This window comes from Amphiura filiformis, chromosome 15 (assembly GCF_039555335.1).
Source record: "Amphiura filiformis chromosome 15, Afil_fr2py, whole genome shotgun sequence".
NCBI lineage: Eukaryota > Metazoa > Echinodermata > Ophiuroidea > Amphilepidida > Amphiuridae > Amphiura > Amphiura filiformis.
The window spans coordinates 44,377,716-44,391,618 of NC_092642.1; the positions used below are offsets into that span (position 1 = coordinate 44,377,716).

Sequence of the window (13,903 nt, forward strand, 5' to 3'; positions counted from 1 at the left end):
CCCTTTTCAAACCGGCTTGTACCCAATGACCCCCTTTTTTGTGTTATGGTCCTACCCAATGACCCCCTTCAAAAAATTCATGTACCCAATGACCTCCTTTTTCTATTTCCTGCTATACCCAATGACCCCCTTTTAATTCCCAAATTTAGGTGGTATTTGTGTTCTCCTCCAGAAATAATGAGATTTTTCACATTTCTAAGGTGGCCAAGTTGTTTGTACGCAGTTTGGCACTTATTTATGTGTACTTAATGATACTCTTTTGGCAATCCTGTACTCAATGACTCCCATTTTACTTTTTGTTACCCCAATGACCATCCTTTTTTTTATTTTTCATACCGAATGACCCCATTTTTATTCAGGTTGTGTACTGAATGACCCCATATTTTTGTAATTGTACATTTGACCTGAATGCCCCCTACTTTTAACATGGCCGAGGCACATCCCTGCCATTTCAGATAGGGAGTGCCCCCCGGGATCTCGACACGACATATAAGTGACGTAAGGCTACCATAGCAATAGATGAATACAATGAATGTTTGAATAGATCGCCCTGCACTACAACGTTCACACGGTACCTATATGCATTGAACCATAATTAGATGTCAAAGAAATGCTAAAATCACTCGCACCTGTAAGATTAGTATCTTTGAAAAGAGCGGTGATTGCAGACCTACACAGGTGATGATTGCAACCTGCTTGTAGTGCATGGCGATATATTCAAAAATTATATTCATCTATTGCTATGGCAGTTAATCCGATTATTACGTCACTTCTACAAATATCCTGGTAACTCCGGGGGTAACTCGCCGTATTTAAGTCAAAAATAACAAATACGCGAAGACAACTCATGTACGCGTCACGTTTGATGCGATAGGCCGTGGTGATGGGGTCACATTCTGCCTCTTTGTTGAATGTCATCTTCCGTGCAGCTATCTCCAGTCTATGTAACATTTTTATTTATAAAAACTTTAAAAAATCAGGTCTATATACATTTTTAACAATTCAGCCAGGCAATTCAGTAGTATCGATCATAAACCATGTGAGAGAAGACAGCATGCCAAAGAATTACGGCCAGCATCCATATCGCTGTCCAGATAATTCCACTCACCAATCCGGCCAGTGACCATTTCTTAGACTCTCTGATAGCTGTTTCAGCACCAGCGATATCCCCTGCCATGAACCGTCTTCGAACCTGTAGGAATGGATACAAAAAATCATTTTAAATCCAAGATATTGTGAATGTATTGACCCCCCTAAAATAGGTCCACTTTTCAGGAGGGATGTTAAAATATTAGCTTATACCCAAGGTCGAAATTATAAAGAAAAGTTTAACAAATGGACCACTTCCCCAGCAAACTCAAAACGGTTTGCAGAAAACGATTAAATGTAGGGTTAAAGGTATTAAACGTTTTAACATTTAAAAAACTTTTTTTTTAAACTTAAATGTTATTTAAGTGTTACCAAAGTATTTTGCAAAAACGTTTGCCCAAAAATGTTTTACAATAACATTTTGAAAACATTTTTAAAATGTTGTTGTAGTGCTTTTTCGTATGAACGGTTTTAACAACAATTTTCATGACCTTTATAACCCGACATTTAAATGTTATTAAAACATTTTGAATAAAACCAAAACGCATTTATAACGTTTAAAAACAGTTTTGTGTTTCCAGGGCTTCTTTATGGTAAACTTAGAATAACCTTAAAAATATATAGACAAAACTTACATCGAATGACCGAATAAGTGCTACAATACCGCACGGGAAACAGCAAAACATGGTGACAATAATGGCATAGATCATGTGGTCATTACTAGGCTCCTGTGATGCGTTTATTAACATTACTTGGTTTGGTGGAGGAACCTGCGCCTGAAAAGTACAGAAATAATTACCAATATATTAATTATAAACATAATCATTATCACCCTTGTCATTATCATCATCATTATCATCAAAATTATTAACATCCTCCTCATCATCATCATCATCAAAATTATTAACATTTCCTCTTCATCGTCATCACCATCATTTATATCATATCGCAACCATCATTACAGGCAATACGCAACTGAGCAGCGCCTTTTGTAACTGTTTTAAAGCGTGTAAACCTTGCAATATAATAAGCCTTTTTGAAATATGGCGGGCACAAAGAAGGGGCGTACTTTGAAGTGAGTAATCTTTTGTATGCTTTTCAGCTGACAAAAGATTACTCACTTCAAATACGCCCTCTCATTTTGTGCCCGCCATATTTCAAAAAGGTTCACTTAGCGAAAAATGTCGGTGATTTAAGGGACTCGATCTTTTGTGCGTAATTATAGAGGGCCAGGGGATTCACTCTATCATTTAAACAATTATTTGAAGAAGTTAAAGAGCCCTAAGAATAAAAAACTGTAGTGTAATTCACGCCAGACACAATTTCTTTATATGACAAAATTAATTTTGTAATCGATCAAAAACAAACGTTTTATATCAATTTTAAATTTAGCCTGAATCAGTAAATATGGTACCTCTCGCCCTTTTTTAGGTCAAGGCTGTTTTTAACATTATGCAGCGAACCATTGTTGAAGCTATTTCACATACATGTACAAAACATTCTGGAGAAAGAATGAGGCCATATACTGTTGAAATATCTTTTGTTGATTTCGAATGATAATGTCATGAAGTCGTAAATTTTAGGGTCAAATTCCTAAAACCAAAACAAAACATTGCGACGCAGATATTTCCCGACTTACGCAATTTCATCATCACATCAGTGTCTTTATTATTTGTTTGAAACCTTTCCCAAACATTCGTGCTCTTTATGCATAAAACGGCTAATCTATCTTTACAAAACGCGTCTTTTTTTAGTAAACAAAAGGCTAAAGATGGCATTATGAGATTTATCATTTATCATTAGGCCTATACACTCCGCCACTCAACCGCCACCGTGGCCGAGCGGTGAAGCGCTAGACGCGTAATCAAAGGAAGTTCCGAATCGCTGGTTCGAATCCCAACGAAGCCTGTGGAAACTTTTTTTTTCTTCAAAATTCATGATCGCATATTGCGAAATGAGTCACTTGTCGGTAAATCATGTATCGTATCCTTAACGTGTGCTACACCTAAGTACCAGCACACTTCACAGTTATTCCGCTGTCATTATTAGGATATATCAGAATCATTTCCGCTTCCACAAGTCCGCAACTGATGCGCAGCTATAGGTACTCTCAGCTGACTTAGATTGTGATTACTCCCAGCAGCTCTCCATTTACACCTGGGTGGAGTGAAGCAGTTGGGAATTAAGCCGTCTTGCCCAAGGACGCAACACACTGGCCGCGGTGGGCTCGAACCCATAACCTTTCGTCATGAAGCTCGCGCCCTAACCATTGGACCACAGTGCTTCCCATTTTCTTTTTATATGTAGCTTCCCATTTACTTTTCATATGTAGCTGGGAGTAGAACCCGACAATCATTTGAAAATTTTGACATTTCTTATTGAAGATAGGGGGCCTACACATTTTCCCAAAAAGACCTCAATTTATTAGGTGTTTTTAGGGGGAAAAATCTAGATCTTCAACACAAGGATGAACATTTTCAAATGATCGTCGGCTTTTCCTCCCAGCTACATATGAAAAGTAAACATTATTAGATTTATAAATTTTACTTCGAGGACTGTTAAGTGTTCAAAAATTCACCGGGTGGGGAAATATTGGTATTATATTCTTTACGTTTTTCTTTTTCATGTGACACCACTGGGGGGGGGGCATATGTACTTTCTTGACATTTGGAGATATATCCATTTCAGGTTGTTGTCCACAAGGTTGCTGAGTCAGTAATGAAGTAAGTAAGTTAGACTTTAGGCTGAGACTATTTCATGGTTCAGCAAATAATCCTGTTGAGTGTTTTCATTACAATAAATTCGGAACTCACCGCATTATAATACACAGCCGGTGGCTCCGGTGCGCTTGTATTGACATATCCCGGAACATCATGAAACGAATTCCGAGTCAGATCATCTGGGTAGTCTGTAATAATACGTAAAATAATAAATTATGATAATATTTGCAAAAAAATAAGTGATAAGTAATTGTATAGTTATATGGCTATTTCTGTCCATTTCAAGAGGTTATATAGGCCTACATAAAAGCTTGGTCATGTGTTAATAAATGCCCATTCTTGAGAAATCCTGCAGGCATAATTTTGCCGGCCATACGCTTTGTCATGCACGTAGCGTGGGTCTTCCGGGGGGGGGGGTCTGATGGGGGACACAAGCCGTTTTTTGGCAAGACCCCCTTTTTGGATTTTGCAGCTCCGAAAGGCCCCCTATATTTGACCAAAATAGAGCCCCGAAAGACCCTTGATTTTGATAATATCAGCTCCAAAAGACCCAAATATTTCTCATTCCTCATAGGCCTATTTCTGTTTCAAAAAGCCAAGAAAGGACCCTTGATTTTGACTGTTCGCAGCTCCAAAAGACCCCATTTTACTTGTTCGCAGCCCGATTCGCAGCTCTAAAAGCCCCCTTGTGGAGTCGTCGTTTGAATCAAACTTTTAGCTCATTTTGGTGTTTTTTAACTTTTAATGTGGACTTTGATTTCGCGCCATACGTTCGCCATCTTGGATTTTTAAGCTTTACTATACCAGTACTACAGTGGACATATTTTAACTATGGATTTACGCATTTCAAGCATCGCAGCTACATTTTTACTCGTGTACAGACTTTTGGTGATTACTGATAACTATGGTGATGTGCAATATCGCGACTTTGGAGGAATTTTTGGTGACTCGGATATGAATCTTGCGCCGAACCCAAATGTTTATTCTCAACTTGTGCTGTGCAGAAATTCTGTGAGTTTGTTCCATGCTTCCTTGTCTCATTACAAGAAACGACAGATTTACGTTCAAAAATTTAACTCTAGCATCCAAATTACTTTGCTCATTCTCCTTGCGGGAGATGTTGAAAATAACCCGGGGCCTGCAGACTTAGCCTATGAAACTGAATGGCCGTGTGGTGTTTGTAAGAAACCTGTTGAGGACGAGCATATGATATCAGACTGTATTCAATGTGATAATTGTCAAATATGGTTTCACATACCGTGCGCTGGTATGAGTGATGCAATGTACCAAATCCATGCCTATCATGACTCTTACACCTGGATATGTAATTCCTGTGGTCTTCCAAATTTTGCCCAATCATTCTTTGATGAATTTGAACTGTCAAACCGTTTTGAAAGTCTTGTTGACTTTGCAAGCTCGTCAGGTACCACTGTCAACAGTACCATTGGAAGTGATTTTGGCTCTCCGAAACACACTTCTAGCCCAGCGAAGTTGGCACCAAAGAAACCTAATCGCCTTCCAAAAGGTGTCTCAAAGACTAATAAAACTGTTAAAAAACCAGATTTTAAGACAAAACCTCTTAAAATTATCAATGTAAATTGCCAAGGTGTCAAGCAAAAACTGCCCCAGTTTTTGTCTATGCTCGACGAAGAGGATCCTGACATTGTAGTGGGAACGGAGTCGTGGCTAACTGATGATGTTACCAATGGTGAAATTTTCCCCCCAATCTTCCAGATTTTTCGGAAGGATAGATCAAACAATTTGGGGAGAGGAGGCGTTTTTATCGCTGTTAAAAATTCCCTGGTAGCTACCGAAAAAACTGATCACTCCTTGTCAAGTGAACTCGCATGGATAAGCATCCAAATTAAGGGTGCAAAACCACTGTATATTGGTGGTCTTTACAGAACCCCAGATAACTCTGTGATTTCACTCAATGATCTTCAATGCTCGCTGGAAAAACTTCCAAAAAACGCTCATGTTCTGCTTTTGGGAGATTTCAATCTGCCGGATGTAAATTGGCCAAATTCCCACTTCATACCAGGTGGTCGCTACCCAACTGCAAGTAAACTCATGCTGCAAATAGCCTCTGAAAATCATCTTTTTCAAGTTGTTGACAAACCGACCAGAATAAAAATATTTTGGATTTGTGTTTTTGTACAAACATATCGCTGGTTCATGATGCTCAGGTTAAAACCGGTATTAGCGATCATGACTTTGTGGTTGTGAATGTTAACATGGTGCCCCACAGAAACAAAACCCAGCGTCGTAGGATTTTCATGTACCATAAAGGGGATTTTGGAAAGATTAGCGAACTTATCAGTGAACTTAACAAATCCCTCACTCCAACCAAATTGGCGTCGTGTTCAGTTGAAGAACTATGGACATCGTTTATGGATACTGTTGGTGACGCTATTGATAAGCACATACCGTCTAAACTGAGTTCAACCCGTCAGCATTTACCGTGGCTTGATAGATCATTGAAGCGTGCAATCAGACGTAAACAACGTTTGTATAACAGGGCAAACAAAACTGGAATCCAACAACATTGGGAGGATTTTAAGGTCCTACGAAGATCTCTCGATAGGGACATCAGAAAATCGTACTGGCAATATGTCAGTAATGTTGTCGGAAATAGTTTGGAGGAAAATGACACTAAACCCTTCTGGCGCTTCATCAAGGCAAAAAACAGCATGCCTTTGGAGTCGCGGGATTAGCCACTGGTAACGGTGATCAAATAGCATCCACAGCAGAAGAGAAAGCAAATCTTCTGAATCGCCAATTCCAATCAGTTTTCACTGAGGAAAATCTGCAAAACATTCCAAAGATGGGAAAGTCAAATATCCCATCAATGCCCTGCATCAATGTCACTATCCCTGGTGTCAAGAAGCTTCTTGATGAGATCAAAGTCAACAAAGCTGCAGGCCCGGATGGCCTTCCTGCAAGGGTCTTTAAGGAATGTTCCTCTGCAATCGCCCCCGTCTTACAAAAACTCTTTCAGAAATCACTGGAAACTGGAGATCTCCCAAAAAACTGGCTTGAAGCCAATGTGACGCCGTTGTTTAAGAAGGGTGACCGTTCATCTCCATCGAATTATAGACCTGTTTCTCTGACTGCAATCGCTTGTAAGCTACTTGAACATATTGTGTTCCACCACGTTATGGCCCATTTAGAAAAGCATCAAGTTTTGACTGACCATCAGCACGGCTTTAGAAAGGGTCGTTCTTGTGAAACTCAATTAGCACTTACTGTTGAAGACTTGGCTAAGTCCCTTGATTTGCAGGGGCAAACAGATATGGTTATCTTGGACTTTAGTAAAGCTTTTGACGTAGTGCCACATCAGCGATTGCTAAATAAGATCCATCACTATGGAATTAGAGGTCAACTTCACGAATGGCTATCATCCTTCTTGACATCTAGATTTCAACGTGTTGTTCTTGATGGAAGTGCATCTGAACGCATTAAAGTAACTTCAAGGCGTACCGCAAGGAACGGTCCTAGGGCCGCTGCTCTTTTTGTTATACATTAACGAGTTGCCTGACAAGATAACATCTACTGTCCGTTTGATGGCCGATGACTGTGTCATGTACCGTAGGATGCATTCAGAGTCTGATTGTCAGCAGCTGCAAATGATGTAAACACGCTCTGCCAATGGGAAGAACGTTGGCAAATGAAGTTTAATAGCAAAAATGTTTCGTCATGAGTATCACCGACAAAAGAAATCCCATCAGACACTCTTATAGTATGCATAACTGCGAACTTGAGACAGTTGACCATCACACCTACTTGGGTATTGAAATCACTTCAAAGTTAAGCTGGAACCTCCACATCGGTAACATTGCCTCCAAAGCAAATAGAACTTTGGGTATGCTGCGTAGACATCTCCATAGCTGTAAACCAAACATCAAGGAAATAGCCTATAAATCCCTCGTGCGGCCTAAACTTGAGTTTTGCTGCTCAATTTGGGATCCTTATTATCAAGATCAGAAGGACAGGATAGAAGCGGTTCAGCGGAGGGCAGCGAGGTTTACAATGAGAAATTACAAGCGAGAGTCCAGTGTATCTTCAATGATCCAAAAGCTGAAGTGGCAATCCTTGGAGGAGAGACGGGCAGTTTTTTAGACTCACGTTCATGTACAAATCCTTCATCAGCTGACTGCTGTCAACTTAGACCATTTAAAGCAGAGCCCCTCATCTAGACGAACACGGAGAAACAAGTCTCCTTTCACCCTTACTAAATCCACCACAAAGAAGGACAAATACAAATATTCCCTTATACCAAGAACAACTCCAGAATGGAATCTTCTACCTGATTGTACCAAAGAAGCGCCCTCACTTAACATATTCAAAGGTCATCTGAAAGACATGAGCATAGCTACGCTTATTAGGGACTCACATTATGACTAGCTGCTGCTGTGAACTTCGTCCCTTTGCGTGATAGCCTAGAGGCGTTTGCAGAGTAACTAACCAGAACCAGAACCAGAACCCCTTTTACTGGTACGCTGTCAGCTCCCAAAGACCGGCACCACCTCAAAATTCCGGGGGAACACCCACCAATTTTTTTTTGATGTGCCCCCCCCTCGGGCTAAGTTGAAATGATGTGCATATAGCCTACTGGTAGGGCCTAAATTAGTCCGAATATCAGTCCCAAAACAAAATTCATTTACTGACATGATCGTGTTCTATAAATGGCATGATTATCATATAGTCAGTGATGGTAGGCATATCGTGGAAAGTGGAAACAATGTTTCTTTCTCTTTGAAAAATTTAAACGCTTTCATTATTTGGTCTGTTTCTAAACATTACGCGACTTACAGCACACAATTGTCGCAAGTAAATCAGGCAATAATTAAACAAATAAATAGATGAATGTCAATAAAACATACATAAACAGGCCCTACCTGTTTTTTTCGTCTCCATGTTATGTTGATCGTCAAAAGCCATGTCTGTGATTTCCTGATAAGGCAAGTGCCTGTAAGTTTTAGATTTTGTGTGTGATTTTCCTTTCAAAAATGTTAGTAGAACCGGATTCTCATCTTCTCTGGTAGAACACTACACACTTGTGGTGATCCGAGCTTATCCGCAGCTATATAGCCTAGGCCTATATAAATATAAAAGTCGTGGCTACGTGTTCCATCAAAAGTACAACTAAAAAGTTTTTAGATCAAGCTTTGTCTCAACGCTTGCTGTCATCCCCTGTTCCTTGTCTCTGTCTGTCCTTCTGGTACCTTGAATATTGTTGGCGCAACACTTTATGATGGTAAAAACCAAAATGTATCTTCAAAATGTCCATTGGAAGTCGCCCTTCTTGCCTGACAACCTACGTCATCAATACTTCAGTCCCGTGGTTTATGTATCATTATGTACATGTCACTCAGGTAGGCCTTCGATTTCTTACCTTTTGACAATAATAGCCTATAGTCAATCAATATTTCGATTTTTGTCACATGATGCACGTGATATTGGATCGATTGGTACATAATGACGTCAAGATACACTATTAATAGATGATCAGCCACAGAAAATCTTGGTTTTTTTTATTAACTATCCATGTGTGGACTAGACTAAGTGACGTCACCTCTTTCTACACTCTAAAATAAACGCCTAAAATTGTGCTCAGGTTTTTAACAAAGGTGTTCTATAATTTTTAAAGTTATATACCCGGGTTATATACTGAAATTATACCCGTGCTATCCATGTTTCCTTGTTTAACCATGGAAGAAAGAGATGAGATTTCTTCCATGGTTTAACTATGTTTAACAGTGTTCTGTCTGACACACTAAAACTTGAACTGTTGAGGAGAACAGTTTTTAACGCATTCATGCATGCCATGATGCAGTCATGTCTACAGTAGAATTCATCTCGACCTTTGCAGGACTTAAACCCCATTAAAAGCTATTAAACCAAGATAACACTCATTGAAGCAGCTCAACTGATTAAATCAGATCTTCTCTGGTTGTGCACAAGTGTCTGTTTTACATGTGCGACATCGCAATAAAGCTGGTATTATAGCTTCATGTGGTATGTGTACCTTTGTTCACGAAATGAGACAATGACCTGCTTTTTGTTAACCAGCATTCTTCAAAATGAGCAACATAATGATTGTTGACTTAACACGGTTTGGAAATAATTTCTTCATATTTTTGGTGTTATCTGTCGTTTACATATCCTTCCTAAAACACAAAAGTGCGACCCTCTCCAAACATCTAAATTAGCTAAAAATTTAGGACATGTTACAAAACTATATTTTCTAGAACCTATTTAGAATAGTTTAAATGTAGCTTGTGCCGGTTTTTTTGTGGTATCCTCCAGAATGGAGCGGTCCGTTACCAATATAGCCAATATTTTCGGTCAAATCTCCATTCAATTAACACGGGGAGTTGGCTAGCTATGAGCTACCTATGCTTTGCCCTCACTCATATTCTACGAAAGTGCGACCCTTCTGAACATCTAACCTAGCTGTAATTTTAGGTCATGTTAGAGAAATATATTTGCTAGAAGTTTGGAGAATAGTTAAAATATTGGCCGGTTATTTTTCACACAGTGATGTTAACTAGGCAATGCCCATATACCTATAAAACACTGTTTGTAGAGGTCACGCGTCAATGGTGAGAGCACTGTGTATTGTGTATAGGAAAACGGACAGTAACTGCAGTATGCCATAGTTAAAACTTTTATATTTCAATGTGTTAAATTTTGAATACCAGTGTTAAAGAAATGCCGAAGAAATGAACACATGACAGGCACATTTTGCACACCATTTTGTAACCGTTTGCGAACACTATCATGACTATGAACACATGGACATGGACAGCATGGGTAAATATTTTAGTATACATCTTTTTTTTTCAATTATACATCAAGTATATACATCAATTTACATAGCCTCATCACGCTGAGCCTTGTACATAAATCCTGTTCGGCAATTTTAACTTAATAATTTTATTATAGCATCATTAGCAGCTCAGTATTAGGCATAATGCCATTTTTTAGCGCGAGCAGAATGTGTGTTAGGAACTTGGCATGTTTTGATTTTTCATGTTTTTTTCGCTATCTACTGAAGATAGCATTGTGCATTTCATTCCGATTCATTGTCTCTTTCTGCTCCATAAGACATGTTTCAAATTTCTTTCTCAATATGTTTATTTCATCACGTAGCGCCTAGCGGCGAATTTGTTCTTTCTCCTACATGTCAAGTTCGTTTTGCCCCGTGGTCTACTTCGCGCGGTCTCCCCTACATACAAGTATGTTGGATCATTTACATTTCCTTAAACTTGTAAGCCTATACAGTTCAATTCATTAACGTAGGCTAAAAGAAAATATCAAGAAGACTGCGTGCCCAAACAAAGAACTGACTGTGGCATTGGCGGGATTTCCGTATCCATTTTGTTTGATGACATTCTCCCAATGCTCAGTAAGAATAAGATAATTAGTTTTCTGTCAGTGGTGTTAATAAGAAGACCAATAACATGATAAAGGAATTGAAGACTACGGGACCTATAGTACAATTGAGTCACTGAAGTATCCAAGAACAACCGCACATTGCTATTTGGCAGCCATCTTGAATTATGCTTTTACATGATGTAGTAGATCAACTTAATTTCCTTTCACTTGTCTGAAATAATGGGCTAAAGATTTAGAACATTACCGATTAATAATTTCAGTAAGAAGCGCAATATGTGGCGGTCATCTTGAATTATGCTAGGGTGTGAAACGTTGCCAACTTAAACGTGGTACTTGTTTGTACCAAATGTGTTGCATTATTATCAATACAACATAAATTATAGAAGGCATCATTTTTTTTTCAAGCAAAACTAAATATATTTGGCGGCCATTTTGCTTTTCGTTCATTATCTCAAATTGCTCGATGTTGACTGAAAGCCAGCCCAGTAACACTATTTTATGGTAGTCTTACAAAATGAATCCATCAAAAACAAGATTTAAAACGCCAAAACAACGTCAACATGGTCGTCGGTCAGACTATCAGCCTGATTAGGCAAACTAATAATTCACACTGTTTCTTTTTCACTTCAAAAAAGCGGAGATAAATAGGCCTGCCAATTTCAATATGACATCAAATTTGTTATGAAATTGTTGGACTACCCAATGAATGGAAGTGACCTTATTAGCAAATTGAACGTTAAAGTCAGGTGATTATATTATTATATTAGGCCCGTTTACATTGAACTGTGTGAGGGCTGTGTAATAATTACGAGCCCTCGACGGAGGATAAAATTGGGGGGGGGTGGAAAAACTCTTTGTTATTGTCAAGCTGAGAGGGGGGCAAGCGATTTTTGGCACACATTCATGGGGTGCCTTTGACATGTTTGAAATAAAACGCTCTGAAAATGCAGAATGTAGAAAAAAAAGAATACGGAAACACTTTTAATGTGAAAATTTAAAAAAAAAAGCGGGGGCAAAGATATTTTGGGAGACAGAGCTGGGGCAACTTGCGATAGTGGCAGGCCGATGGAGTGCAAGCATTTTGGGACGCCGTTTGGACATTCTACCCCGGCTCATAATTAGCTGATTATGCCCTATTAGATTATTGCACAGCCCTTATCAACAATGAGATGTAGAACGTTTATAATAAGTTTATTCAACCATATAAAGGCCTAGGCTACAAAAAAAGGCAATACAAGAGTGGCTGATTTGATCTTAATTCAAGTCAAGCTAAAGCCGGAACCGAGCAGCATTCGTCATTTTAACCACCCAACACTTCTCGTTACCACCGTGATGTTTTATTTACTTGCTTGATTATACCGCTACACAACCAGTATGTCTTCCAACTCTTTCCAAGTCCTTTCCGTATTCGCCTTCCTAATCTACGGCACTTTCGCGCAACCCGCGGATGCTTCTGTCGACGCTCAAGTTTTGATCATAGGAGCAGGCTCAGATTATATTGATGCTGCTTTCACTCTCATAGAAAACAACATTACTGACTTTATCATACTAGAAAGTGCCGATCATTTACGTGGTTTTCAGAAGAAAATCAACTTCGCGGGATTGGAATTTGTTCCTGGAAACTTATGGGTGCACCTGCTAAGCCCGCACTTGAAAGATTGAATCTTTCTTATCATGAATCAAATTATTCGTCATATACAGTTTACTCAGATGAAGGTGAAGATATCACACGTGTTGCCATCAAAAGAGAAAACGCGCTCTTTGAAGCCTTTGATTTCGCTACCGATGCTATCATAGAAGACATCGAGGAAAGAGCACGTCCTGATTTGTCACAAAAGGCAACGTTAGCTCGTGGTGGATGGATAGCTAATTCGGCAGTTGATAAAGTTATGGAATGGTATAACTTTGACTTCGCTAGCGCTGAGGGGAGATCGGCTCGAGATACGTCAACAATTCAAGCCTTTCGCCAAGATGAACTAGGCCTAATCATCGAGGAATATTTCATTCTCGGAAATAGAAGCGAGATCTTAGCTCGTCGAGATTCTATGTTAGCGGAAGAACAAGTTCGCTTGAACCAGGTAAGTTCTCTAACTTCTAACTAAAGCAAACGACTTTTATACAAGTCTAAGTGGACTGAAGAAATGTGATCTGAAATCATCATGGTACTATTTGGTTTTTTAGTTGTTGTTTCAACTGTACATGTTGAATGGTCGCAGGCCGAAAAGAACGGCCAAATTATAACCATTGGGCCTAATTTCCTTGAAAATGTGAATATCCCTGATCAATATGTGGCGGTCATCTTGAATTATGCTAGGGTGTGAAACGTTGCCAACTTAAACGTGGTACTTGTTTGTACCAAATGTGTTGCATTATTATCAATACAACATAAATTATAGAAGGCATCATTTTTTTTTCAAGCAAAACTAAATATATTTGGCGGCCATTTTGCTTTTCGTTCATTATCTCAAATTGCTCGATGTTGACTGAAAGCCAGCCCAGTAACACTATTTTATGGTAGTCTTACAAAATGAATCCATCAAAAACAAGATTTAAAACGCCAAAACAACGTCAACATGGTCGTCGGTCAGACTATCAGCCTGATTAGGCAAACTAATAATTCACACTGTTTCTTTTTCACTTCAAAAAAGCGGAGATAAATAGGCCTGCCAATTTCAATATGACATCAAATTTGT

The 13,903-nt window shown here is 39.0% G+C and overlaps 1 protein-coding gene across 2 annotated transcripts; it reads right to left on the reverse strand.

The window, feature by feature from the left end:
- Positions 1–347: 347 nt before the first annotated feature.
- LOC140171698 (interferon-induced transmembrane protein 1-like) lies at positions 348–8,825 on the reverse strand. 2 transcript variants are annotated; one of them, XM_072194995.1, is made up of 4 exons: positions 8,708–8,825; positions 3,903–3,997; positions 1,725–1,859; positions 348–1,192 (listed from the first exon to the last, which is right to left on the reverse strand). In XM_072194995.1, exons 1-4 carry the CDS (start codon positions 8,748–8,750, stop codon positions 1,016–1,018), a joined length of 450 nt encoding a protein of 149 aa, XP_072051096.1. In that variant the 5' UTR covers positions 8,751–8,825; the 3' UTR covers positions 348–1,015. The 2 variants fall into 2 exon arrangements, with proteins under 2 accessions (XP_072051096.1, XP_072051095.1); XM_072194994.1 differs by having other exon boundaries at positions 1,725–1,865.
- Between the last annotated feature and the right edge of the window lie 5,078 nt (positions 8,826–13,903).

What these genes read in the sequence shown, in the direction of transcription:
- LOC140171698 (XM_072194994.1), bottom strand. Translation starts at nt 8,750, where the DNA reads ATGGCTTTTGACGATCAACATAACATGGAGACGAAAAAAACAG. An exon ending in CATGGAGACGAAAAAAACAG is followed by an intron (nt 3,998 to 8,707) that starts GTAGGGCCTGTT and finishes GTATTATTACAG; the next exon opens with ACTACCCAGATGATCTGACT. An exon ending in CACTTATTCGGTCATTCGAT is followed by an intron (nt 1,193 to 1,724) that starts GTAAGTTTTGTC and finishes CCATTCCTACAG; the next exon opens with GTTCGAAGACGGTTCATGGC.